Here is a 26,725-nt window from a genome sequence, read left to right on the forward strand (position 1 = left end):
ATTATGTTTTTATTAAAATAATTATATGATATTAACTATTTATTATTTTATTTTCGAATTTTTTGAATAATTTTTTTTGTAATATTAACTATTTATTATGTGGGGATTAAATCTAGCTTATTAAGTTTAATATTGTGCATAATATTATTTTGTTTAGTAAAGTGTTTATAAAAAAAAATAGATAAAAGTGATTTTATAATTGTGAGATTTATTTTAGCTTATAAAAGAAATCATAAACATGTGAAAAAACAGAATTTGTTTTGGATTAAGTGAATGAATCATAAATATGCAAGTAGATATCAGTTGCTTTATAGGATAGAACAAATTTTATTTTTATATTTATTTATTTATTTTTGTCCAGTATATGATTAACGGATGATAAGTTTTCAATAAAACATAATCATACAATCAAATTACCTTCTTTACATTTATCTTATATAATTATATAATTAATGGACAATATGTATGACTAAGAAGAATTTTGAGCAACTGAGGTTCCTTCCATAATTTTTTTTTCTTTTTTTCGATAAGAAGTAGAGCTAACCGTCAAAAAACTCACTAATATTTTTAATAGTTTGCTGATTAATCAACACCGTTTGGTCCTGACCCGTTTAACCAATAAGCTTTTTAAAATCATGTAAATTTTAATCGTGAACAAATTAGAATCTGACGGTTATTTTACTAGAAGATGGACTTCCAACCTCGTAACCGAATGAGTAGACCTTGTTATAGTAGAACGCAGCTTATTTTGCTCATATTGGGACAAAGAGAATACATTTTTCCGAATTAATCCAAATGACCTCTTTTTTTTTTTTTTTTTTTTTTAAGCAAAAACGTATTTGCATTAGAATGTCTCGGCAGTAATCACATCCATAAGGAAGTCAGGAGCAAAAGTGCTCCACTCCCTGAAGTCTGACTCAGAATGAGAAGCTCGAGCTAACAAATGAGCTCCCTCATTCGCAGACCTATGCACAAATTGCACTAGCACACTATCAAAGAGCTTACTTAATTCAATACAATCGCTAACAATAGAATGAAAATAAGAATTCCCGGTCCCTCCGTTATATGCATCAGCCAAGAGTTTCGAGTCAGTCTCGAAAACACACCTTGTATATCCGCACTTCTTCGTCCAAGTCATTAACTCCTTAAGACTAATGGCCTCTGCTTCTCGGGGTTGCCACAGCCCTGCAACTCTTTGACACCCAGCTCGTAAGAAACTCCCATTTTCGTCCCGAATAATCCCTCCAATTCCAATTGCATGAATCTGCATGAAAATAGCCGCATCTATATTAATTTTTACCCAGTCCGTTGGAGGTTTATGCCAACATCTTTCACTGGAGCTCACTACTGGCTTGTACTTGGCACTGTCTAACCGTGCTTTCCTCCAATCAGCTAGTAAATTTAGAGCAGCATTCTTCGTACCAAACACCGACATGTCTACCTTATCCCACACCCACTTGTTTCTCCGATTCCACAGGCTCCAAGAAATCACTGCAACCAACACGTACTGCTCCTTCGTTCCTGTTGTAAACAATCGTTTGAAGATATCAATAATCGATTCATCTTGGAACACTTGGACCCAGTTTGAAAGCCCCAATGACTCCCACACAGATTTTGCGAAAGAACACTCAAACAACACATGTAGCGCATCTTCATTCCCCATGCGACACCAGGAGCATCTACTTTCAATTTCAACCCTTTTTGTTATTAGAGCTTGTGCTGTAGGAAGACATAGCCTGCATGTCCGCCATATGAAGAACACAATCTTTCCAGGCACATCCAGTGTCCAGATCTTCCTCCAAAAAACTGCATCTGATGTGTTATGCTCACCAATAATCTTACGATAACAACTTTTGACCGTAAAATTTCCTGTATCCTCATACACCCACATCCAAGAGTCTTTTCTTTCTACTACAGGCAGGGGAATATTCTGAATGAGTTGAACATCCCTGTTATTGAAAATATCCCGTAGTATCTCCTCATCCCATTCCCTCTCATTTTCTCGCATTAAGCTGTGCACATTAATGTTCTGTAACTCCACTGGCAAAACCGTTGTGATGTACCCATTCTCCTTACTTGGTAGCCACGGCACTTTCCACACCCTTGTTTCATTTCCTGATCCAATCTTCTTACGACAACCCTGTGCAAGCGCCCCTTTAGCTTCAAATATACTCCTCCACATATAGCTTGGATTGTCTCCTAATTTTGCGTCTAGAAACTCAGAATTTGGGAAATACCTTGCCTTCATAATCCTTGTGACAAGAGGATTTGTGTTATTAATCAGCCTCCACCCTTGCTTTGCTAACATTGCCATGTTAAAAGCTCTCAAATTTTTGAACCCCAACCCTCCTGCCTCTTTTACAGTACATAATTTGTCCCATGCCATCCATCGGATTCCTTTCCTGTCAGATCCTCCCCCCCACCAAAAGCTATTCATTTGACGCTGAATTGTATTACAAACCTCATTTGGAATAAGCAGCAAATTCATCCAAAAGTTTGGTATAGATTGCGCCGCTGTTTTTAGTAGAACACACTTCCCGGCCTTCGACATAGCAGTATTTTTCCAACCTTGCAATTTCTGTCGCACACGGTCAGTTAGACAACTAAACACCTCATTCTTCTTTCTCCCTATTATCATCGGCAGACCCAAATATTTCCCTGGACTTGACCTCTCCTCCACTCCCAGCAGACCACAGATCATTCCTCGCACTTCTTCAGGCGTATTTGGGCTATAAGTGATGGTAGATTTATGAAGATTTATAGCTTGTCCAGATAACTCCTCATATCGATTTATTATATTCTTCATTATTGTTGCCTCTGAAGTTGTTGCTTTGAAAAAGAGATAACAGTCATCGGCAAACAGTAAATGTGAAATAGGTGGAGCACCTCGAGCAATGCTACAGCCATGAATCAACCCCACTTCTTCGTTTCTTCTAATCATTGAGCTAAGGCCTTCAGCACCCAAGATATATAGGTATGGGGATATCAGGTCTCCCTGCCGAATCCCCCTTTGAGGATAAATTTCTCCGAAAACTACACCTCGTTGCACAAAGCTGTAAGACACAGTCTTTATACAGGACATAATTCTCGACCTCCAAGTCTCATGAAACCCAAACTTGAGCAGCATTCCCTCAATAAAATTCCATTCCAATCGATCATATGCTTTAGACACGTCTATTTTCAATCCGGCTACACCATTCATCCCTTGCGTCCGTCGTTTAATATAGTGATTAATTTCAAACGCTATCAGTGCGTTATCTGTTAACAGTCTCCCTTCGACGAATGCACTTTGGTTGGCAGATATCAAGTTTGGTAAGCAGGTTTTTAACCTATTTGCCAATACTTTTGATAAAACTCTAAACAACACATTACACAACGAGATTGGTCTTAGATCAGACATTTGTTCCGGCTGTTTGACCTTTGGAATTAGACATACCATAGTTCGATTAAATTCCGGTGCTAGCTCTCATGTCCTGAAAAAGTTCTGGCAAAATTCCACCACATCATTCTCGATTATACTCCAAAATGCCCGATAAAACGCAGGGTTTAAACCATCATACCCCGGGGCCTTTTCCGGATGCATAGCAAAAACTGCATCTTTCACTTCTTCTCTAGATATTGGCTGAAGTAACTCATTATTCTGTTCTTCCGTGACACATCCCACTTTTTCTCTACTCGATAAATTACCCACACTTCCTGATGATGTAAACAACTCAGCAAAGTAGTCTGTAATTATCTCCTGTATCTCTTGCTCCTCTTCCTTCCAATCTCCATTTTTATCTTTAAAATCTTCGAACTTGATTATTTTTTCGTCTACCCGAAGCAAAGTTATGGAAGAATCTCGTGTTTTGATCCCCCTCTTTCAGCCAAAATTGTTTTGCCCTCTGTTTCCAATAAATTTCTTTCTTTTCAAGCAAATTTAAGAACTCCCATCTTTCTTCATTATACTTTCTCACCCCAAAATCATCCCTCCTCGATCTGTATTTTCGAAGCATCCATCTACAGTTCTTAATTTTTCTCCCTAACTCCTTTATTTTGCCTCCTCCCCATTCTTCTAATTTCAAACAACAATACTCAATTTTATCCAGAATACTTCCCATCTCATAATTTTCCCAACTATTTTTTACTACAGCCATACAATCTGCCTCTCCCATCCATATATTCTCAAATCTAAATCTTTTTGCTTTCGGCACACATAGATTTGAGAATTTAGTTGTAAAAACAGAGGCAAATGGTCAGACGTGGATACCTCAAGAACTTTGACTTCTGCGTGGGGAAATAGACATCGCCAGTCATTGTTGGCAAGGCCTCTATCCAATCGTTCTTGAATCCATATATCTGTTCCTCTTGATTTTTCCCAAGTAAATTCACTTCCACTAAATCCCAAGTCTTCAAGCCCACACTCCATAACAACTTTATTAAACCCTTCAAGAAGAGCCCTTGGTTGCGGTCGCCCTCCAATTTTCTCAAAACCATACATCATATCATTGTAATCCCCTAACATACACCATGGAAGACTTGATCGTGATGCAAGAGACCGAATGATATCCCACGATTCTTGATGGCGGGTCCTTTCAGGGCACCCATAAAAACCAGTATAACGCCATTTACCAATCTGATTGCACACGACATCAAAATCTATATAATGGTTACAACTTCCCTTTATTTCTACCCCTCCTGCATTCTTCCATATAAGTGTCAGTCCTCCTCCTTGTCCCTGGGCATCGACCGCGAAACATCCAGCATAATGAATCAGCTTACAAACTTCTTCAATTTTATTTTTAGTAACTAACGTTTCCGACAGAAAAATCGAATTGGGCTTATGAGTTTGAACCAGTTCCTTAAGGAACCTAACTGCTCGTGGCTTGCCCATTCCACGGCAGTTCCACCCTAATAGACTCATAATATTAGGCGAGCCTGGGTTCCAGGTCCCGCCACATTCAAGTTTTTTGGACTCCTGTTGCTATTAGTTTGCTCACTTTCCCCAAGCCCATCTGTCTGCATGTTTATTGGCCCATTATCTTTTGTTGTATTTTCTATTTCCATACGTCGACGTTTTGGATCTAGAATAACAACATTATCTCCGTATATATTGCCCTCCTCGTTATCATTCAAATTTTCCCTCCCCTTATCTTTCTCCTCCTGATTTCTTGTTGTAACCGTAATAGTTCCATTATCTCCCTGATTTACGATAACAGCTGAATCATATCCTTGAAATTTCGCCCCACCACGCGCATCCTCCTTTCCGGTAGCCGCCGGTATGCTTTTTCCGTTCTTGCTCTTCCACTCACCGTTTCTTAACCACCTTGATCCAGCGGTAGTTTTACTATTCCTCCCCGGTGCTCGCAACCACGTGCCGTAAGCTCGTTCAACATTCTTGTCCGGATTTTCATAAACTACACTACAGTCTCTCTCCGAATGCCCCAGTATTCCACATACAAAGCAGAAGGTACTCAATCTCTCATATTTAAAGTTGATCCAACTCCATTGTCCCCCTTCCCTCTTGATTCTCATCCGTCTTTTCAATGGCTTGAGCACATTCATTGTAACTCTTATACGAACATAAGTCTTCCACCCTCCATTAAAATTTGCTGGGTCTGATTTGACAAAGTTTCCAATAGAATTTCCAACGCTTTGCAGGATACTTTCTGAGACAAAACCTTTCGGAATATCATATACTTGCACCCATATGTCTACCTCATTCAAAGTTACCTCCTTTGAATCTTCATCATCAGATATTTGCTTGTATATTAACATCCCTTGTTCGAATAACCACGGGCCACCTTCTAAGACTTTCTGTAAATCCATTGGATGATAAAATACAAACGAATATCGCATTTCCCCTCTATCATGAATCTCTACTCCTTCTTTTGGGCGCCATACCGATGCTAACACATTTTGCATAGCATTAAAGTTTATATTCTTATCTGTAAGAAATCGACCGATCAGCACAAATGATTCCTTCCTCTGTGCCCTCGCTTCATTGCCCAGTATCACCCCTCCTATTTCCTCCTCCTCAATACTTAACCTAGAATATAATTCCTGTAATGATGATGTTGAGTGCTCCATATGAATGCCCAGACTAAATCACAATGAAAGAAAAAGATGTATTTACACAATGAAATAGATTAATCTATTTAATTACTTAAATAGAGATAAAAATTTAAAGATGAAATTAATTCACATACTTCCATCTCATATATACTCAACTCCTTTTTAATATCAAAAATCAAATCTTACAAATTTCTGGTATAAATTTGAAATTTCTTTTTAAATCAAACACCATATAAACCAAACCAAACAAACCACTAGATAGGGTCTTAGGAGGTAAAATGTACACAGATCCCCCTTACTCGTTTAAAATTCATATATGATGTTTTTTAAATCAAACCATATATGAATTTGAAATATATAAAACCTATAATTGATTTCAAATTCTCAAAAACAAAACCGTCCCTGTCCCTGTCCCTCGCTGATTTGAAATTTGCATAAAAGAATATTCAACCAGCTGAGAGACTTATGGAAGTGAGGGAGTAGGTTCTCAACATCAACATTCAACTGCAAGGGGCAAGAGTTGGCTTATACAAAGAAGGCTCTGTGGAATTTTCCGGTCAATCTTTACGTGTCCAATTCACAATTTCTTTATTATCTTTTGATTAATACTCATCCAAGTAGATTTTTTATGCTATTTCTTGATCATTTTGAACCTCGTATTTCATAAATTTTTTTATGGAAAAAAATTTGACATTTAAATTTTTTATTCAAAATAATAAATTAAATAAACGTTATGAAATTATATTTTATAATTTATAAAAACCTTAAAAGAAATGTAATAAACAACCTGCTGCTGAGGGGGAGAGACTCCTGCTTTCTTTATAATGTACCTTATACCCAATGATCGCATTCGCAACCAGACAGACTTATGGAAGTGACTGAGGGAGTAGTTTCTCACTGCAAGTGGCAAGATTTGGCTTATACGAAGAAGGTTCTGTGGAATTTTCCAGTTGGCTTATACAAACAAGGTTCTGTGGAATTTTCAGGTCTCCTTTCCAAATCAAAATCTCTTTATTATCTTTTGATTGATACAACTAATTTTATTATACCTACAATTTTAATATCAGCTAAACCGGCTCTAAACCGGGCAAGTCCTATAAATATAACAAGGTCGAACTTCATTCACAATTCATGTGTCAAAACTAAAAAGAACTTGACAATTCATGTGCATATAGAGCTTCACTTAATATACATACAATCAACGTTAATATATTTGTGGTTTTGCCATTTCAGATGGATGAAAGAGCTCGAGCAGAGGGAAAGTTAACCACTGATGATATTCACGCGAGAGCAATAGAAGATGTTCAAACTTTGAGGGTTAAAAGGTACGCTCAAATTTTACCCCGAATATGAATTGTCAAGCCCCCGATTTATACCAGTATTTTTAAAAAAAGCTAAAAGGTACGACAAAGATACTTTGAGGGTCGAAAGGTACGTTTTGAAATTTCGCAGCCGCATCGGAACTCATACTTCAAGGGCTTAAAGGTCATTAAGCCATTATATTTATATATGTGTTTTATATTAGAATTATGATATCTACTGTAATTTATTTGATTATAAAAAAGTCTATATGGTCTTAGAAATAAAATTGGTATTCATAATTTGTTTTGTATTAAGAAATGAATCATAAACATGTCAGCAAAAAACAAAATTTCGGTAGAGCTCTTGCACCCCCTTGCGGGAGGTCGGGAGTTCGATTCCCCACGTGTGCGTGTGTAATCAATTAGCAAAAAAAAAACAAAATTTGTTTTGCACTAAAAAAAATGCTTGTGTTCGTTTTCCACGTCCGTTATTACAGTTGTTAAGATGAACTTCCGTCTTTAAGAACCATATCCTTTTATGTTATCTCTCTTAGCCAAACTAGGCATTTTTCATATGTGTTAGTTAAGTAATAATTTCTTTCTACCAAATTTGATTATGTTTTTATTAAAATAATTATATAATATTAACTATTTATTATTTTATTTTCGAATTTTTTGAATAATTTTTTTTGTAATATTAACTATTTATTATGTGGGGATTAAATCTGCCTTATTAAGTTTAATAATGTGCATAATATTATTTTGTTTAGTATAGTGTTTAAGAAAAAAATTAGATAAAAGTGATTTTATAATTGTGAGAATTATTTTAGCTTATAAAAGAAATAAATCATAAACATGTGAAAAAACAGAATTTGTTTTGGATTAAGTGAAAGAATCATAAATATGCAAGTAGATATCAGTTGCTTTATAGGATAGAACAAATTTTATTTTTATATTTATTTATCCTTTTTTGTCCGGTATATGATTAACGGATTAAGTTTTTGATAAAAACATGATCATACAACCAAATTATCCTCTTTACACTTATCATATATAAATATATAATTAATGGACAATGTATATGACCAAGAAGAATTTTGAGCAACTTAGGTTCCTTCCATAATTTTTTTTCTTTTTTTCATAAGAAGTAGAGCTAACCGTCAAAAAACTCACTGATATCTTCACTAGTTTGCTGATTAATCAACACCGTTTGGTCCTGACCCGTTTAACCAACAAGCTTTTTAAAATCATGTAAATTTTAATCGTGAACATGTTAGAATCTGACGGTTATTTTACTAGAAGATGGACTTCCAACCTCGTAACCGAATGAGACCTTGTTATAGTAGAACGCAGCTTATTTTGCTCATATCGGGACAAAGAGAATACATTTTTCCGAATTAATCCAAATGACCTCTTGATATGATGTAAATACAAAGACTTTCGGTGATTGTTTGATTTATGCAGTGATATGAGTTGGAATGAAAAATCACACGAAGATGTTATTGGTTTAAGATATTATATCACATATCGTGTGTTTAGCTGAGTACAAAAATTAATATATTTTAATTAAAAAAGTTGAGTTATTTGTTTATATTAATAAAATTATTATTATTATTATTATCATCATTTATTTTTGCATCATTGATTATTCTTTTGATAAATATTAATATTTAATTACTTAAATAGAGTTAAAAATTTAAAGATGAAATTAATTCACATACCTCCATCTCATACTCAACTCCTTTTTAATATCAAAAATCAAATCTTATAAATTTCTGGTATAAATTTGAAATTTTATTTTTTAAATCAAACATCATATAAACCAAACCAAACAAACCACTCGATAGAGTCTTAGGAAGATAAAATGTACGCAGATTCCCTTACTCGTTTAAAATTCATATATGATGTTTTTTAAATCAAACATCATATATGAATTTGAAATATATAAAACCTATAATTGATTTCAAATTCTCAAAAACAAAACCGTCCCTGTCCCTCGCTGATTTGAGATTTGCATAAAAGAATATTCAACCTGAGAGACTTATGGAAGTGAGGGAGTAGGTTCTCAACATCAACTGCAAGGGGCAAGAGTTGGCTTATACAAACAAGGTTCTGTGGAATTTTCAGGTCTCCTTTCCAAATCAAAATTTAATTCTTTATTATCTTTTGATTGATACAAGTATTTTTATTATTTACTTACAACTTTAATATGAGCTAAACGGGCTCTAAACCGGGCAAGTCCTATAAATATAACAAGGTCGAACTTGACAATTCATGTCAAAACTAAAAAGAACTTGACAATTCATAGTTCATGTGCATATAGAGCTTCACTTTATATACATACAATCAACGGTAATATATTTGTGGTTTTGCCATTTCAGATGGATGAAAGAGCTCGAGCAGAGGGAAAGTTAACCACTGATGATATTCACGCGAGAGCAATAGAAGATGTTCTCTATTTCAGTTCACTACTCACTTTTGCCGTGTTCATTGGCTTGTCTCAGACATATGATGGAAATCGCAGCCAAGAAAAACATGATAAGTGTACTGCTGGTCCAGAAATACATAGAAAGCTCATCATCTCCGAAGTTTTAGCCTTTGCTTGTTTCCTTTCGTCAAGCCTGTGTGCTAAAGCACTGAAGCTACTCATAACCTCACATGAAAAAAAACGACGTCATTATATCTTAATTGCGGGATCCTTCGAGCTGAAGGGCCTGATGCTTTACTGTACAGCATTATTTTCTTTGACCGGGATATTTGCGCTTGTGGTCTCCGTCATTCATTTAGTTCAAATGCAGGTGGGTATGTATTCTTGTGCAAATAAAGCGACGAGAACAATCATATGGGTGTTTTGCGCGATTGTTTTGATCGTATTAGAACAAATTGGTAGCAGCAGTGGAAATAGAATCGATGTAGGATGAGCCCCTTTCTTGAAATCCTGCTATACTGTTTCAAATTACTTGTCTTGTATCCCTGTTCTCAATAATAAGATACTTTCTCCGTCCTTCCATTTTTTTATAGTATTTTGGCTGAGTTTAAAATTATAACTTATAATAGATTTTTAAAAATATAATAATGAGAATAAAATTAATTTATGAGCAACTTACTACTTAAGTTTCTACTGCTGTTCTGGGATCAGTAAAACAACAATACAAGTCTACTATTGCTCTAGCTGTTAAGTCTCAAGTGAACAACAATTTAGTTAATAGCTTGTGGTGTTAGTTAGTTGTTTTCTGTTATGCTTAGCTGTCACAGCTGTCATTATGTAGACCAGTATATATATACTTGGCTGGTGTGTAAACTTTCATTTCTATCAATACAGTATCTTTTCTCCACTACTCTAAAGCATGTAAATACAGTTCGTTATTCTAATACGTGCCGATTCAACGACGATACTTGCTTGTTCCGTCCCAATACAGAACCAACACTCCTAAGCATGCAGGTCGTGTCGTGCTGGGAAGTAGGTAACTATACCCGCGTACATATTACAAGTTCAACAATTGAATTTTATATAATATATTACGGGCGTAATATTTTTAACCCATCACTATAGTCAATCTCATTGAAAATACTTCTAAATCTGAACTACTAATAATATAATGTATCATAATTCATAAATCAACAAGATGAACATTGACAGCAAATACAAGTTAGGTATATAACATAAACAATACTAATACTAAAGCTGGACATACACAGCAAAGGCAAGTTAGGAATCCATAAACATAAACAATATTAATATTAATATTAAAAACCCGCAGTAAATTGGCCCAAGTCCTATAAAAATAACAAGTTGAACTTCACAATTCTTATGTGAAACTAATAAGAACTTGACAATTCATAGTTCATGTGCATATATAGTACATACATTAATATATCTGTGGTTTTGTCATTTCAGATGGATGAAAGAACTGGAGCAAAAGGAAAGTTCAATATTACTGATAATATTCACGCGAGAACAGTAGAAGATGTTCTTTATTTCAATTCACTACTCACTTTTGCCGTGTTCATCGGCTTGTCTCAGACATATGAAGCAAATCCCAGCCAAGAAAAACGTAATAAGTGTACTGCAGGTCCAGAAGTACACAGGATGCTGATCCTCTTCGAAGTTTTAGCCTTTGCTTTTTTCCTTTCATCGAGCCTGTGTGCGAAAGCACTGAAGCTACTTATAACCTCGCATGAAAAAAGAGTACGTAGTGTTTTTTTCATTAACCGATCCTTCCAGTTGAAGAACCTGTTGTTGGTTTCTACAGCAGGTTCATCTTTGGCCGGGATATTTTCGCTTGTATTCTCGGTTTTTTGTTTAGTTCAAATGCAGGTGGGTGCGTATTCTTGTGCAAGTACAGAAACAAGAATAATCATAGGGTTGTTTTTTGTAATTAGTTTCAGCTCTCTGGGACTCTATGTTACCTCCATGATTTTTGGTTTTAAGGCTTCTTATGATATTAAGGATCATCCTGGACAAGTAGAGATCAGTGGTGCTGATCCTGAGTTTCAACAAATTTCTAATAGTGGAAATAGAATCATATGATGTAGGATGAGCTACTTTCTTCTTAAAATCCTAGTATACTGTTTCAAATTAGTCCCCTTGTGTCTGGGTTGTACATAATATAAAATATTCCCTCTGTGCTCTTCATTTATTTACAATTTTCTGATAATTACTTTAAATATTTTATAAATTTTAATTTTGTAAACTTTTTTTAAAATTTTAACTTTTTATATAAATATTTAAACATTAATTTTTTAAACCAAAAAATTTACAATAATTTATAAAATTACCCTTGCAGAGCCCTTAAAATACTTCAAAATAAGTAGTAGGTACCCAAGTTTTGGATGAGGTTCAATGAACTGTATGCAGTAGGAACCAGAAGGTGGATTATATAAAATATTTTAATTCATTTTCTGAATTAGATTCTTAATTTCAAATCTTCTTATAAACAGAGATAATAAATTATAATTAGTTGTTATGTTGTTGATAGTTTAAATATAAAAATTGCAATTACACTTTATAAAACTAAATCACATACATAAATTATTTATTTATGCGATAATAATCAATCAAATTTGAAACTGAAATAAGTTCTGTGAAAATTATAAGTGGTCTGGCCCATTATAAAGTGTGCTGAAACCCAAATACAAAGCCTGCCCTTCAAGCCCAAAACTGGACTGGACCCAGGTTCTTATTATTATTATCTAATAAAAGTTGCACACGAAAAATCACGTGAAAGCTGCAGGGTTAAAATCGTAACTTTCAGCCACAAAATGTCTTGGGGATATCAATTATCGTAAGTAGAATATCCATTACATTTGATCCCCTTGATGCTCCCCAGGAACTCAAGTACTCAAACTAGTTCTGTTACTATAAAACACTCGTGTAGCCTTCTAGACAGCAGCTCTGAAGTGACCCAGTTCAATCTTGTTCAGTTTTTTCCAACCATTTCATCAAGGTAATAATCCTCTAAATTTAATTGTTATTTAAGCTATTATCTGTTACAAAATTTAATCGGTAAATTTTGGCCTTGTTTATATTATAAATATATTCGAAATTGTAGCTAATGTGATATCGATTGATTATAAAGTTCAAGTCTTTATAGGTTTAATTTGAAGTCTCTAGACTTGTAAGTAAGTAATGTTAGTGTTGTTTATGTTAATTTGTTCAAGATTTTAGCTACTGTGTTATCTGTTGATAACAAAGTGCAAGTTTTTATATGGGAAAGTGATAAAGTTCAAGTCTTTTTAGGTTTTAGATGAAGTTTGTAGTCTCCAGACTTGTAAATGTTGGTGTTGTTTAGGTTAATATGTTCAAGATTTCGGCTAATGTGTTATCTGTTGATTATGAAGTGCAAGTCGTTATATGGGAACGTGATAAAGTTCAAGTCTTTATAGGTTTCAGATGAAGTTTTTAGTCTCTAGACTTGTAAATTATGCTGGTGTTGTTTATGTTAATTTGTCAAGATTTCGGCCAATGTGCTATATGTTGATTATGAAGTGCAAGCCGTTATATGAGAAAGTGATAAAGTTCAAGTCTTTATGGGTTTTAGATGAAGTTTGTTGTCTCTAGACTTGTAAGTAATGTTGGTGTTGTTTATGTTAATTTGTTCAAGATTTCGGCTAATGTGTTATCTGTTGATTATGAAGTGCAAGTCGTTTTATGAGAAAGTGATAAAGTTTGAGTCTTTATAGGTTTTAGATGTAGGTTGTAGTCTCTAGACCTGTAAGTAATGTTGGTTTTATGTTTGAACATGTGGCAAAGAAACTGATTTTATCCTGTTAATGAAGAGTATGTAGAATATAGTAAGTATTTCTGTATTTGCGGAGGCATGAGTGTAGAGGATGTCGGATGTTGATTGGCTTTTTTACTTGGCAAAGATATGTGATTTCTGCTAATTAGTGATGTAATGTAAGTATGGGAAGTCGAAAGATTTGAAATTGAAAGTTGGGAAGCTACGGTAAGATATGTGTTTCTGTGAATTAAATTTGCAAATTATTGTGATATTTTTCAAATTTTCATATTTACGTGGAGCTAAAGCAACTGTAGTTCTATATGATGCGTTTTACTATTTACAAAAGGTATTTTGTGTCTTGTAAGTACTATATAAGTGGACAATGTGTGTGATGGAGATGAATTTTGAGCATCTGAGGTTCCTTTCGTAATTTTTTTTCTTTTTCTAATAAGAAGTAGAGCTAACTGCCAAAAAACCCAGTAATTTTTTCGCTAGTTTCCTAATTAACCAACAACGTTTGCTACTGACCCGTTTAACCAACAAGCTTTCTAAAATCATGCAAATTTTAATCATGATTAAGTTAGAAAGCTGACCTGGATACTATTTGCCATATCACTAAATAATGTCGGAGAAGCTACAAATCATGGTGGAAAAACTTCAAATCGTGCCACTGTTAGTTTACCGGAAGATGGTCTTCCAACCTCACAACCCAATGAGTAGACTTGATATATTAGAATGCTTATTTTGATGATTATCACCGGAAACATATATTTTTGTCTGATAGTTTATGTCGTGATAATAAGTGTTTGGTTCGTGTCCGAATGATTTGAAGGAATTTATGAAATTTATGTCTGGATGATTTGAAGAAATTTCTGAAATTTGTTTTATTAATTTCCTTTTATGAATCTATATTACTGCAGTCCAGTAGTTAATTTTAGTTAAAAATTGAATAGAATTTTTTGTGTGCGCTATCTTGTTGTGTGATGGTTATTTTGGCAAACTAAATACTCTAAATACTCGTTTGTGCCACGTGAACTAATCACTTTGAAGCTTAGTTTGACACATCAGCTATCATTAACCATGGTCAGTTTTGGAATCGATTGTTTGCATGATTTTGAAAAGCTTGTTGGTTAAACGTGTGAGTAACAAATGTTGTTGGTTAATTAACAAACTAGCGAAAAGATTAATGGGTTTTTTGGCAGTTAGCTTTAAGAAGTATTTAAATTCCTTTCGTAATTTTATCTGTTCTACTTTCATTATTTTTATCTGTTTTTGTTCTTCCCGAATAAATTACCAAGCATCTTCTCCTTTTTCGGAAGTTTTAGACACTCGTAATATGTCATTATTTGTAGTGGTTAATCAAATTCGTGGAAATGATTTGTTTCTACTTTTGTAGTTAAGAATACAGGTTTGAGGGTGAAGGTGGAAGTTGCTATGGCTCATTTGATTTCTACCTCTTGTTCCATAAGTATCCCTTCAAGAAGCAATTTTTGTTCCAAAGAACAGAATATTGTAGGCACAAAGGTCTCTTTTGCATCCTTTGGTTCACAAGTTTCTAGCTTTTCGCTTAAGAAGCTTATCCATCGAGGAGAGAGATCACAAAGAGTTTGCACTATTCATGCAACGACTCTCCCTTTGACTGAAGAAGCCAAAACTCAACCTAGCTCTGCCTCTACAAATATCTCTCATGAAGGATCAAAGAAAAAACGGGTAATGATTATAGGTGGCGATGGCTATTGTGGCTGGGCTACTGCCCTCCACTTGTCTAAAAAAAATTATGAAGTTGCAATTGTAGACAATCTTGTCCGACGTAACTTTGACCAACAGCTTGGTCTTGACTCACTTACCCCAATTTCATCCATCCATAACCGTATTCGACGCTGGAAATCCATTACAGGTAAGACCATTGATCTCTATATTGGTGATGTCTGTGACTTCGAGTTTCTGTCGGAGACTTTTAAGTCATTTGAACCTACTTCTGTTGTCCATTTCGGAGAACAGAGGTCTGCCCCATACTCCATGATTGATAGATCGAGAGCTGTCTACACTCAGCATAATAATGTCATCGGAACAATAAATGTTCTCTTTGCTATAAAGGAATATAGTGAGGAGTGTCATTTAGTGAAGCTTGGGACCATGGGAGAATATGGAACCCCAAACATAGACATTGAGGAAGGTTACATTACGATTAATCATAATGGAAGATCAGATACTTTACCTTATCCTAAACAGGCAAGCTCCTTTTACCATTTGAGCAAGGTTCATGACTCGAACAATATAGCATTCACTTGCAAGGCATGGGGAATAAGAGCAACTGACCTCAATCAGGGAGTAGTTTATGGTGTGAGGACAGATGAGACTGATATGCATGAAGAGCTTTATAACAGGTTTGATTACGACGGAATATTTGGAACTGCTCTAAATCGTTTCTGTGTCCAAGCTGCAGTTGGTCATCCGCTTACTGTTTATGGGAAAGGGGGCCAGGTATGATATAGTTCTGAAAATAAATCTTAATTTGCTTCATTGCTTTGCCAGTTGTTTGCCACCTATAATTCCTGATCTGTATTGAGGCTCTTGTTAGAGATAGTCTTAGTCCCTTAAGTCGAATAGTGTCTCTGTCTTTGGTGTCTAGGTTATATGTGCCCCTGTTAAATGCTTTTAGAAGTTCCTTGTGGTGTCAAGTGTCAACTTCTATTACAGCCTGGCAAATATTTCTGTTAATAAATCTGAGAAATGTTGCTAGTGCTTTGGCGTCCCAGCCCCTTTATTTTACATTAACTGCAATATATTTTACAACAGTAGTTCAGCGGCAGCTAATAGTTAAATAGGTCTAGACCCTCGAAATTTGGATCTCTCTGGCTGCAAAACAATATAAATCTGACCTTCAGTCTTACCACATACATGTGCAAGAAAATTATAGCGCAACTCAGTCGAATGTTTCAAATAGTTTGGTGAAGCGCCCAAGTCCCTACCCCTTATCTGACATAGAGCTTGCATTGCTTTTCTTGTAAATATCTGTCTGATTTTCATGTCATCACTTGAAACTACATCTCTCGTGGTCAAACATGGAAGTCCTAATTAATTAGCAAAAATTTCAACATATCAAGAATTTCCGTTGCTTTCGTGCCTTATTGTTCTGATCATTTCCTTTCTACCTAACAGACTAGAGGATATCTAGACATACGAGACACAGTTCAGTGTGTTGAGCTTGCCATCGCTAATCCAGCACAGCAAGGCGAATTCCGGGTCTTCAATCAATTTACCGAGCAGTTTTCTGTAAACGAACTTGCTGCCCTTGTTACAAAGGCAGGAGCAAAGCTTGGGATTGATGTCAAAACCATATCTGTGCCCAACCCTAGAGTAGAGGCAGAAGAACATTACTACAATGCAAAGCACTCCAAACTCACCGAATTGGGACTCAAACCTCATCTTCTCTCAGACTCCCTTCTCGACTCTGTGCTTAATATCGCAGTCAAGTTCAAAGACCGTGTAGACACAAAACAAATAATGCCCAGTGTTTCTTGGAAAAAAATTGGCGTCAAACCAAAAACTATTGCGGCCTAAGACCCGAAGACGAGGAGAGACCTTAACAGGTATCAGTAGCATGGAATAGTACAAATGAATATCTCGTCCTTATAGCCCAGTTACTAGATTATATATGCATTATTACATGGTGAACACTAAAGCTAGGCTGTTTACTGTTGTATTCAACAATGTATACTTGTATTGTAAGTACTATGTTAAAAGGTGAGTTGTTTTGGCACTGTAATGATTTTCAAGAAGCTGAGCTTGTTTTGATCTGAGCAATCATTTACCACCGGTCTACTGCTTGAATGCTTGGTATTGTAACATGAGCACAAGGGCTTGAGTTACTGTGTGTAGGGGTGGGTCTAGACTCTAGAGCATGAGTATTAAAAAGATTTCTATTAAACTTTTTCTGGAGGAAAACATTGAATCCATATTGAGTAACTTTAAAAAACGGGTGATCCGGATCGGAGGGGGAGGTTATATATATAATACGTTAATAAATCGCTATTTTATAATAATCAAGTTGTTTTCCACGCAAATTTTTTGAGTCACATCCATGAGGAGTTTGGTTTAGTGAAAAAAATTTATGTTACAGGATATAGACATGTGAGTTGGTTTACGTTACGGAAAAAAAATATGTATTCTGCGTAGATTAATGAAGAGTTGCTTTATATTATGGGAAAAAAATCTACGTTACAAAAAAAAGGACAAAAAAGATAAAATCATGTGAGTTGGTTTACGTTATGAAAAAAAGACATGTATTTTGCTTTAGATCCACGAAAAGTTGCTTTATATTATGAAAAAGAATTTACGTTACAAAAAAAGATATGTGAGTTGGTTTACGTCACGGAAAAAAAATATGCAAATGTGATTTATATTAAATACTCGAGAGTAGGATACTACGGATGGAGGTATTGACTAGTCATATATTCCTGTGTCTCACTGGGTGTTTCATATAATTTTTTGACACGTATTTTGATATTCTTATAAAATATAATTTTAATATATTTTTCAATGTTCTAAAAATCCCCGATTTAACCGATTAATCCCCGATTAATCCCTTGCAAGGTCGGCCACCGATCCGATTTTTAAAATTCGATTAATCCTTATATATATATATGTCTTAATCGAAGTATATATGATAAATTATTAGAATTAAAATACTATATTACTTTTAATATGAGTGATTTTAAAGTTTATGAATATAGTAAATATATTAGTTACTAAATAGCTAATTTAATAATAACCACATATTAAATAATATTTTAATAATAAAATAAATCCGATTTTCACTCCGATTAATCCTTACGATTAATCCCCGATTTCCGATTAATCCCTGAATCGGTAGCTCAACCGATTAGGTCCGATTCCCGAAATCTGTAACACTGATATTTTTTTAAAAAAAATTCCTGAATAAAAGTTTGATAAACTTTTACTAATAATAAATATTAAAAAAACATTATGAAATTATACTTTATAGAAGTCTCAAAATACGTGAATGTAAACAACGAGTTAGGATGGAGTTAGGACTTAGGATGGAGGGAGTATTGAACTAAAGATATATAATGTATTCTATTACTGGTAAAAGTTGCCTACAACTAGAAATTTGGATGGATATTTTAATAGAAATCCTTCCATATTTCTACGACTGTGAATTGAATAAAGAAATCGATGAAATCATGAAAAAAATTGAAAAATTCAAAGAATAATCGGTAAGAAAGAAATGGCCGGAAGAAAACCTTACAAATTCGAAAAGACTTTGTTGATAGGAACTAAAAAGAGATATAAGAATAAACAATGCATTTTAGAAAAATCTTATAGTATTTATTGAGTAATTTCAAACATTTAAATATAATATGCATTATATGATACTCTCTCCGTTTCATAATACATGTCCACTTTTGAACAAATTACGCATATTAAGAAAAACTAACTTTTGTAAAAATCTTTCATTTATTATTGTATTTATTGCATTGACCAAGTATAATATGTGGCATATATTTGATCTAGGAGATATAATTTAGTAGGATTTGTCTAGTGTGTGCCCATGGGCACATGCTAAGCACTAAAATCCATAAATTTGGAGGGTTTTGATTGGTGTGGTTGTTGTAAATGCAGGGGGGTCCACCATTATTAGAGAGGGTAAGTCAATCAAAACCCTCCAAATTTATGGATTTTAGTGCTTAGTATGTGCCCATGGGCACACACTTGGAAAAACCGAATTTAGTAAGGTGTGGTATAAAACTCATTTTGGAAATACAAATATTAATTACACTTCATTGAAAGTTGAAATGGACAAGCAATTTGAAACAATTTTTTGTTCTCAATAGTGTACATGTAATATGAAACAGAGGGATAATCTTACAAAATGCAAAAAAAATGCAAAAAAAAAAAAGAGGTATGGGAAGAAGGTTGTAGAACTTTCTAGAGAGAGAGGTGAGACTTGAGAGCCCACTCACTTGATTGCCAGCTGGCGCAGTCATTTACTGACACAATAGTCCTAGATTTGACATGTGTCACAAACATCAGACCAATGTACCTTGGAAATATCTCCTCAAGTGACTACATAAAATCTCAAATCCCAATCTGTAAGAAGAAATAGATTAAAATCCAATTCACTAACATAAAAATCACTAAAAAATGGATTGCACAAGCCCAATGGATCAAGAACTGAAAGTGACGGAGGAAGAAGAAGCAAAGGCGCTGCTGCAATCTTGCAAAACTGAAGCTCACTCTTCATCATCATCTCCTGCCCCACCACAGCCAGTGGAGGGCCTACTTGAAGTGGGCCCCCCTCCATTTCTGACCAAGATTTATGAAATGGTGGAAGACCCTTCACTTGATTCTGTGATTTCTTGGAGTGAAGCAAGAAATAGCTTCATTGTGTGGGACAGTAATCACTTCTCTATGAACTTGCTTCCAAAATTCTTCAAGCACAGTAATTTTTCGAGCTTTGTTCGCCAGCTCCATACTTATGTAAGTCTTTTTCATTGCACTCTTTGAATTTTTCAGCTTTTTCTCGCATGATTTTGGCTTCAATTGTGATGATTAGTTAATGTTGATGTGTTTTCTATCAAGAAGGTCGTGTTCTTTTAATTATTTGTTTGTGCATTGGTCCAAAAATTGTATCTGGTGGGGGACGGAATAGGGAGGCTAATCGAGACTGAAGTTTCGGCTCAGTTCAAAAGTTTGATGAATTTTTATATTTTCGGTCTTGCTTTGTTTTTTAAAATCAGGATATTTTCACATTTGAACCCAATTGGAATACTCTAATATATTATTGTAGTCATAAGTCCCCATGTGAGAAAATAAAAAATTATTACTATTGATGAATTGACTGTTTGCCACCCTCACAGTGTGCCTTTGGGAGATACTCTTAGCGTTCATGTGTTATTAAGATCTTGGAGATATTAGATTATATTGTTTGGTGGTGATGATATTTTACTGAATTTGTAGTTGTTAAAACTTATAGAGTCCATTTTTGCCAAGTATGTTATGATTCTAATTGAGTTCAAATGCATTCGGTTGATATAGGGCTTTAGAAAAGTGGACCCTGATCGATGGGAATTTGCACATAGAGGTTTCCTGGGAGGGCAGAAGCAGCTCTTGAAGTCTATAAAGAGGCGAAGGAATGTATTACGTGGTATGCAACCAAAAGGAGGAGGTCCTTGTGTTGAGTTGGGCAATTATGGCATTGAAGGGGAGTTGGAAATATTGAAGAGGGATAAAAACATGCTGATGGCAGAAGTTGTAAAGCTTCGCCAACAACAGCAGGAGTCCAAGAAACTAGTTATAGAGATGGAGAATAAGATGCAAGAAATGGAGTTTAGGCAGAAATTTCTGACGGATTTCCTCTCTATGGCTTTTAGTAATCCTGCATTTCTCCAGCAATATATGGAGATGCATGGAGCAAAAATGGATCCGCAAAAGGTTGAGATGAGAAGGAGGCTCACTATGAGCTCTGGAGGGGGAAATTTTCAGGATCAGGCTTCATATAATGCAAGTCAACAGCAAGAAACAACTGTAGATGCAGAAAGGGGAATGGAGTCATTCTTGTCGGCTGCAGTGAACAATTCAAGTGACAACACAAGCTCCCCAAAGCCACCAGCAAATGATGAATACGCAGACGTTTTCAATTGTACGTGGAAGGAATTGCTTGAGAAAGATCTTGGAATTGTGAACGAGGAAGGAGTTGTAGTAGGCGATCAGCCTGGCGTGGAAGTTGACGATCTGGAAAAATCACCAGGTTGGGATATGGATGAGCTACAAGACCTTGTTGAACAATCAGAATATCTCAGGTCAGAATTGTGAAGATCAATGTTCATAGAGATAAATGAAGTGTTGTTATGTGTTTGCATTTTGATAATGCAGAAACTTGAAATCGGTCTCTGCAACTATATCCCCTTACCTTGGTCTTGTGTATGAATCATAAATATATGTTTCAAGTTCTTCTACTTTTATCTCATCCCTAATTCAATAATTTGTTTCATATACAGCAAGGGAAGGGGATGGTGAAAGTTGAAAGGAGGCCTTTGTATCATGAATCATTTGATGATATCAGATCATCTATATAGTTTATGATCATTTAATAGTTGCTTTTTTTCCCTTCTGTCAAAAAAAAAAATAGTTGCTTTTTTCCCCATTTTATCTAGTTCCTAATTACTCTTGGTGTTTGTAATCGTAACTTCTGAGATGTTTCTTTGCTGCATTTTGCAGGAACTAGGAAAAGATGCAGTCACTATATATTGGAAGGCTCGATCTATTTGTGCAGCTATGGCTTTGTCAACAGGATGGGATAGCTTTCTATCACTTAGTATTATTACATGAAGCTACACACCTTCATACTGAGACAGTAGTAGAGGAGTCTTTTTTTATATTTTTCTCTCAGAATTGAGTTTTTTTTTAAGGAGTTTTGTTAAGCTAAGGTGCTAAAGGAGTTTGTTGAATTTTTTGTGCCTGCAATGATCTATTTAATTATTGACATTGAGCCTGTTTGGTTAGCATTGAAATAATGACTTATGACTTACAGTGACTTAATGTGATAAATTAGTAGTTTAAATTGTGTGTTTGGTTATTCTATATGACAGCTAGTCCAGAGTATTGGATGGTACTAATATAGGTTCAGCGGAAAAAAAAGCACACTTGTCGTGAAAAATCTTAGGATGAGACAATTTTTTGCTCAATGATACTCTAACAGCCCTTATATAAATCACAAATTTATGGTTAGCCGTTCAGCGCTTTTTTTGCCTAACGTATGTATGTTAGGGAGCCGAACTCATTTTATGTTATAGATGAATTATGAATTACTAAAAATAGAATAATAAAAATAAATCTGATAGGTTATTTATTTGAGTGATTAAATTGACTTTTATTTAAAAATTCACAAAAAAAAAAAAATACATCTTACTGGTTTTAAGTCAGTTTATTGCTTATTTTTAATATTAAGTCAGCTTCTAACTTATTATACAAACGTATAGTCGAAAATGACTTAAAACCTGACTTTAATCGGCGGCAAACAGACTCCTAATGCAGTCTTTTTGTTTACTTAATACTACAGATTACTCTTCACTTTTTTGAATTGAAAGCTACCCTAGCAAAATCAGTCTTCTTATTCAAAAATCAAAAACTTATCTGATTTTTACACAAGGGAAAAAGGGTCAGTTCACCAAAGTTCAGAAAGTAGCAGAAACACATTTAAAATTTAACTTTGCCACTTTTTAACAGCTTTTTAGGAATTCAAAATTTGAAAAACTTTTTGACAGATTGAGATTTTCTTTCTCTTTTGCTTTTTTGGTCTCAAGTTCTTAAATTATTGACAATGCTACAAAGTACAAAGTAGCAATTCTGAACACGAACAATCTTTTCGACATTTCTTAACACTCATAACATACAATTCATGCTGATCAAGTTACTACAAACAAAGTTTTTTAACGAACTAGTTATCTCACATACATAGAACAACAAGTTGTTGAACATACAGAAAACACATAAACATGATGACCTTAAGTTGAAGGAAAAAGTTTGCTCTATCCCTTAAGTTTCGTCGAACTTCTGTCCACTCGAGAGGCAGGTTTGCATAGTAATCTGGACATGTTGACGAGAGAAGGTTCAGGCCCAGCACTGCCCTTTGAATCTTCATCGCTGAATACTGCTGATTTCCTGAGAAACTGAAACTCATCCTCGGCTCGTGACATGGATCTATGAGAGGTATTTCTTTGCTTTGCCTTGGCTGCTTCAGTCAGGTTCATATAGCTTGGCTTACTGACATTGTTGTTGTCATCTGTTCTGTCTGATGCCATGTTTGTGTTTGCCGAAAGAGGAGTTGTTGATGTGCAGAATGAAGATGAAGCTGAGCTCTTGTCATAGCGAAATTCAGAGCTTGGACTTGAAGATGAGCGAGTAGTTTGTCCAATCAGAGGAGGTTTAGCTGAAATCCTAGTGGTCACATTGTTTCTCCTGATTTTCACCGAGTATTGTTCAGATGATTTTGCAAGGTCGCTTTTGATGTTGTCCGCATAGGCTTTAGGTGGTGGGGTCATTTCTGAGGAGTCTGATTGGACTTTCTCCATTAATCGATTTTCCCATGGCTTTGCTGCCATCCAACGCTCTAACCAGCTCCAGCCCCAACTATTTTTGTTGAACTCATTTTTGTGGGATGCCATTGATATATTAGTCCGTGAGTCAGCATTTTGAAAGGCTTTCCACTGCTGAGAAGGAAAAGACCGCGAATAAGTTTAGCATTGTCTGCTAAGTGCTAAGTACTACGAGAACGTTAAGCAAAAAATTATATAATCTTGTATGTACCTTTTGAGCAAGAGAATAGGCAAGGGCTCTTTCTCTCTTGAAAGCTCCCTCTTGCCTCATTTGTATTTTTGCTTTGACTTCTTGTAGTGTTCCTCTGCTATCACACCACCCTTCCTGAATTAAGAACACGAATTGTCAAGCAATAGAGGGGGGAAATGTGTGTTTCCAATTTGCGCATTGCAGGACGACTCAAGTCTATAAAGAGACAACTTGGCATCAAATTATTTATACCTCAGCTTCCCTCAGGAGTTCAGCATTGCTTCGACGTTCATTTAACATGTCCTGCACAGCTTGCCCTTCCAAAGACATACGCACACGACGAGCTCTGACTCTTGCTTGAACACGAACAAGAGCCTGCATGCATCTTAGAGTCACAGCAGCTTGCTTTCTCACTTGTCTGCCACGTACTAAAGCTTGAATCCTTACAACTCCTTTTAAAGCCCTTAAAGCTCTCCTTGCCTACATTCATCAAAGTAGGAATGATGTAAATGCTAACACCAAATTAAAACCACCAAATGTACAAGTATTGTTAGAACAAAACATTAATAAATAGGTAGCTAAAGAAGGAAGCTCCTGTAACAAAACAACAGTGCTTATAGACCTGGAACCGTCGGTATTCAAACTTTCATGACATCCACATCAGTAAGTAGCTTTCATGAGTAATCTAGTGGCATACTACTGAATTAAAAGCATTTGTATCAAACACTTGGCAATTTCGATTCAAATTACAATGAAGAGCTTTATGTGCAAATTTACTTTGACTGGGGTAATGTTTGCATATCTCACCCTCGTCTCACTCTATTTACGAGTAGAATATATGAGATATATTTAATTTAATTTTAGTTTGAAGTTTTGTTGCAATGGGAGTAGAATCTTTCATAATATTACTGTAAAAACAAGCTGGGCAAAAAAAGGTGAAGTAGTTCCTTTTTGTCAAGGTGCAAACTATCACCAATTAGTTTCAAACTGCAGTACTTTCTTTTGTGCCAACTACTCTAGTACTTTTTCACTTCATATCCAAGTGTACTTCTCCAACATTCTCAGAACAACAAACCAAAGTACCAGATTTGAGTAAATATGAAGTACACAAACAAAATTAAAAAGTATCTTTGTAGAGCTAATCAGATTATGAAAATAACATAAACCCAAATTACCAGAAATCCACGAAATGCGGTTTGAATCCGAATAGCAGCCCATTCTTTCCTCACAACCTTGAAATCTTTAGGAGGAGCTCTAATTACAGTAGCAACAGCAGCGGTGAAAGCAGGATCACTACCATTAAGCGATGGTGAATCTGAACCATCCGAGTAAGTAAGAGATCTATGGTATTGATTTCCTTTAAACCCCTTCCAAGCTGATGATACCAAATCACCAGATGAGCTCCTCCATAGCTTCCATTTCTTGTTCTTTCCCCCACTTTTTTCCTACACAAAACATAGTTACACACTTATTAGCAACCTTCTTAACTTAGTTAAAGATGAGATTTTTACTCAAGATTTAGGATTTAATCATCATCTTTTACACAAAACATACAACATAAACAGTGTACATCATCCTGTTATTCAAATTTGATAATCTTTACCACACACAAATACTCTCTCTATATATATATATATCTCTTCTTAGCTACCTTTTTAAGCTTGAGTAAAGATGAAATTTTTACTCAAGATTAGGGCTCAGGTCAATATCTTTCCTACAAAAACACATAGTTACACGCACAAACACATTATAAACACTGTAAATATGAGATTTTTATTCAAGATTGCCTTATATGAACATCTTTTCCGCACACAATACACACATTTACACAAACACTAGCTAGTTACATCACAAACAGCATAAAGTCTGGATTTTTAATCAAGACAGGGGCTTACCTGGTCATCTTTGTCGGGTTTCTTGAGTCCAATTAAAGATTTTACCCATTTTCCTGAAGCACCCATCTGGGTCTAGTTTCTTGATTTGAGTTTGAATTGTACAGAAAATCTAAGATAAATTTTGTTTTAAATAAAAAGGCTAGAAAGAGATGGTTTAATAAAAAAGTGTATTTAAGAAAACAGAGGTCAGAAGAGCTATAATGAGAAACAAATTAAAGATAAAGTGAGATTGTAACTATCAAGACAACATATATAGCGAGAGAGAGATATGTGGAGAGATGGAGAGAGATGGGGGAGAGAGAGGGAGAGATTAGTGGGGAATGGGGATATTGGGGGGTGGGTACAAAATAGTGGCAGAGTGATGTGGAAATGAGCCGTTTGATATTTGAATTTCAAAACATTCAAACTGGATGAGAGGAGGTACACATGGGTTTTATTATTTTAATACTTATCTATTTCGTAGAACATAATTTACGTCAGTAAAAAATAATTTTGGTGTTTGAAATTTGATGTGTTTGTAATATGTCCAGCAGAGTAGGTGGAGTAAAAACAAATTTCTTACTTTTCAAAAATTAATATTTTAATAGTTTGGCATGAGTTTTATTTTCTAAAAAATATTAATTTACTGCAACCAAAAATAACTTTTTATAAGTGCTTTTTGACTTTTTACACAAACGATACGAAATAAGTGCTTCCAAGTTATAAACTCAGAAGTCGGCTTTTAAACCGTTGCCAAACAGCCCCATAATTTCAAGCTCCTTCAATTCAACAGGTTGAATCGAGTGGGTGATAAATATCATTGAAAAATCGACTTAAATTTAAAAGCCTGACTGGACTCAAGTCAGGGTTTAAAAAAAATTTAAATTATTAAAAATTTTTGAATTTTTTTATTAGACTTTAAAAACTATTTTACTTATACTATGATTTTAACTAAAAAAAA

General features: G+C 34.9%; 3 protein-coding genes and 1 long non-coding RNA gene across 5 annotated transcripts; 3 read left to right on the plus strand and 1 right to left on the minus strand.

The window, feature by feature from the left end:
• The first annotated feature begins 7,124 nt into the window (after positions 1 to 7,124).
• Positions 7,125 to 10,372, plus strand: LOC135151663 (uncharacterized). The gene is made up of 2 exons (XR_010290512.1): positions 7,125 to 7,379; positions 9,737 to 10,372. It is a non-coding gene; the product is annotated as an uncharacterized LOC135151663 (long non-coding RNA).
• Positions 10,373 to 12,568: 2,196 nt separating this feature from the next.
• On the plus strand, positions 12,569 to 17,382 carry LOC108205104 (UDP-sulfoquinovose synthase, chloroplastic). The gene is made up of 3 exons (XM_017374895.2): positions 12,569 to 12,802; positions 14,976 to 16,063; positions 16,742 to 17,382. Exons 2-3 carry the CDS (start codon positions 15,014 to 15,016, stop codon positions 17,141 to 17,143), a joined length of 1,452 nt encoding a protein of 483 aa, XP_017230384.1. The 5' UTR covers positions 12,569 to 12,802; positions 14,976 to 15,013; the 3' UTR covers positions 17,144 to 17,382.
• A 2,272-nt stretch (positions 17,383 to 19,654) lies between these two features.
• On the plus strand, positions 19,655 to 22,090 carry LOC108216297 (heat shock factor protein HSF30). Its single transcript, XM_017389026.2, has 3 exons — positions 19,655 to 20,083; positions 20,642 to 21,405; positions 21,824 to 22,090. Exons 1-3 carry the CDS (start codon positions 19,748 to 19,750, stop codon positions 21,828 to 21,830), a joined length of 1,107 nt encoding a protein of 368 aa, XP_017244515.1. The 5' UTR covers positions 19,655 to 19,747; the 3' UTR covers positions 21,831 to 22,090.
• Positions 22,091 to 22,949: 859 nt separating this feature from the next.
• LOC108211836 (protein IQ-DOMAIN 6) lies at positions 22,950 to 26,050 on the minus strand. Of its 2 annotated transcripts, none has more exons than XM_017383537.2 (5): positions 25,786 to 26,050; positions 25,066 to 25,335; positions 24,143 to 24,370; positions 23,912 to 24,025; positions 22,950 to 23,814 (listed from the first exon to the last, which is right to left on the minus strand). In XM_017383537.2, exons 1-5 carry the CDS (start codon positions 25,849 to 25,851, stop codon positions 23,134 to 23,136), a joined length of 1,359 nt encoding a protein of 452 aa, XP_017239026.1. In that variant the 5' UTR covers positions 25,852 to 26,050; the 3' UTR covers positions 22,950 to 23,133. The 2 variants fall into 2 exon arrangements, with proteins under 2 accessions (XP_017239026.1, XP_017239031.1); XM_017383542.2 differs by having other exon boundaries at positions 22,950 to 23,811; positions 25,786 to 25,988.
• Between the last annotated feature and the right edge of the window lie 675 nt (positions 26,051 to 26,725).

The sequence above is a fragment of the Daucus carota genome, chromosome 1, assembly GCF_001625215.2.
Source record: "Daucus carota subsp. sativus chromosome 1, DH1 v3.0, whole genome shotgun sequence".
NCBI lineage: Eukaryota > Viridiplantae > Streptophyta > Magnoliopsida > Apiales > Apiaceae > Daucus > Daucus carota.

What these genes read in the sequence shown, in the direction of transcription:
- LOC108205104 (XM_017374895.2), top strand. Translation starts at nt 15,014, where the DNA reads ATGGCTCATTTGATTTCTACCTCTTGTTCCATAAGTATCCCTTCAAGA. An exon ending in TTTATGGGAAAGGGGGCCAG is followed by an intron (nt 16,064 to 16,741) that starts GTATGATATAGT and finishes TCTACCTAACAG; the next exon opens with ACTAGAGGATATCTAGACAT.
- LOC108211836 (XM_017383537.2), bottom strand. Translation starts at nt 25,851, where the DNA reads ATGGGTGCTTCAGGAAAATGGGTAAAATCTTTAATTGGACTCAAGAAA. An exon ending in AACTCCTGAGGGAAGCTGAG is followed by an intron (nt 24,026 to 24,142) that starts GTATAAATAATT and finishes TTCTTAATTCAG; the next exon opens with GAAGGGTGGTGTGATAGCAG. An exon ending in CCTATTCTCTTGCTCAAAAG is followed by an intron (nt 23,815 to 23,911) that starts GTACATACAAGA and finishes TTTCCTTCTCAG; the next exon opens with CAGTGGAAAGCCTTTCAAAA.
- LOC108216297 (XM_017389026.2), top strand. Translation starts at nt 19,748, where the DNA reads ATGGATTGCACAAGCCCAATGGATCAAGAACTGAAAGTGACGGAGGAA. An exon ending in TTCGCCAGCTCCATACTTAT is followed by an intron (nt 20,084 to 20,641) that starts GTAAGTCTTTTT and finishes CGGTTGATATAG; the next exon opens with GGCTTTAGAAAAGTGGACCC.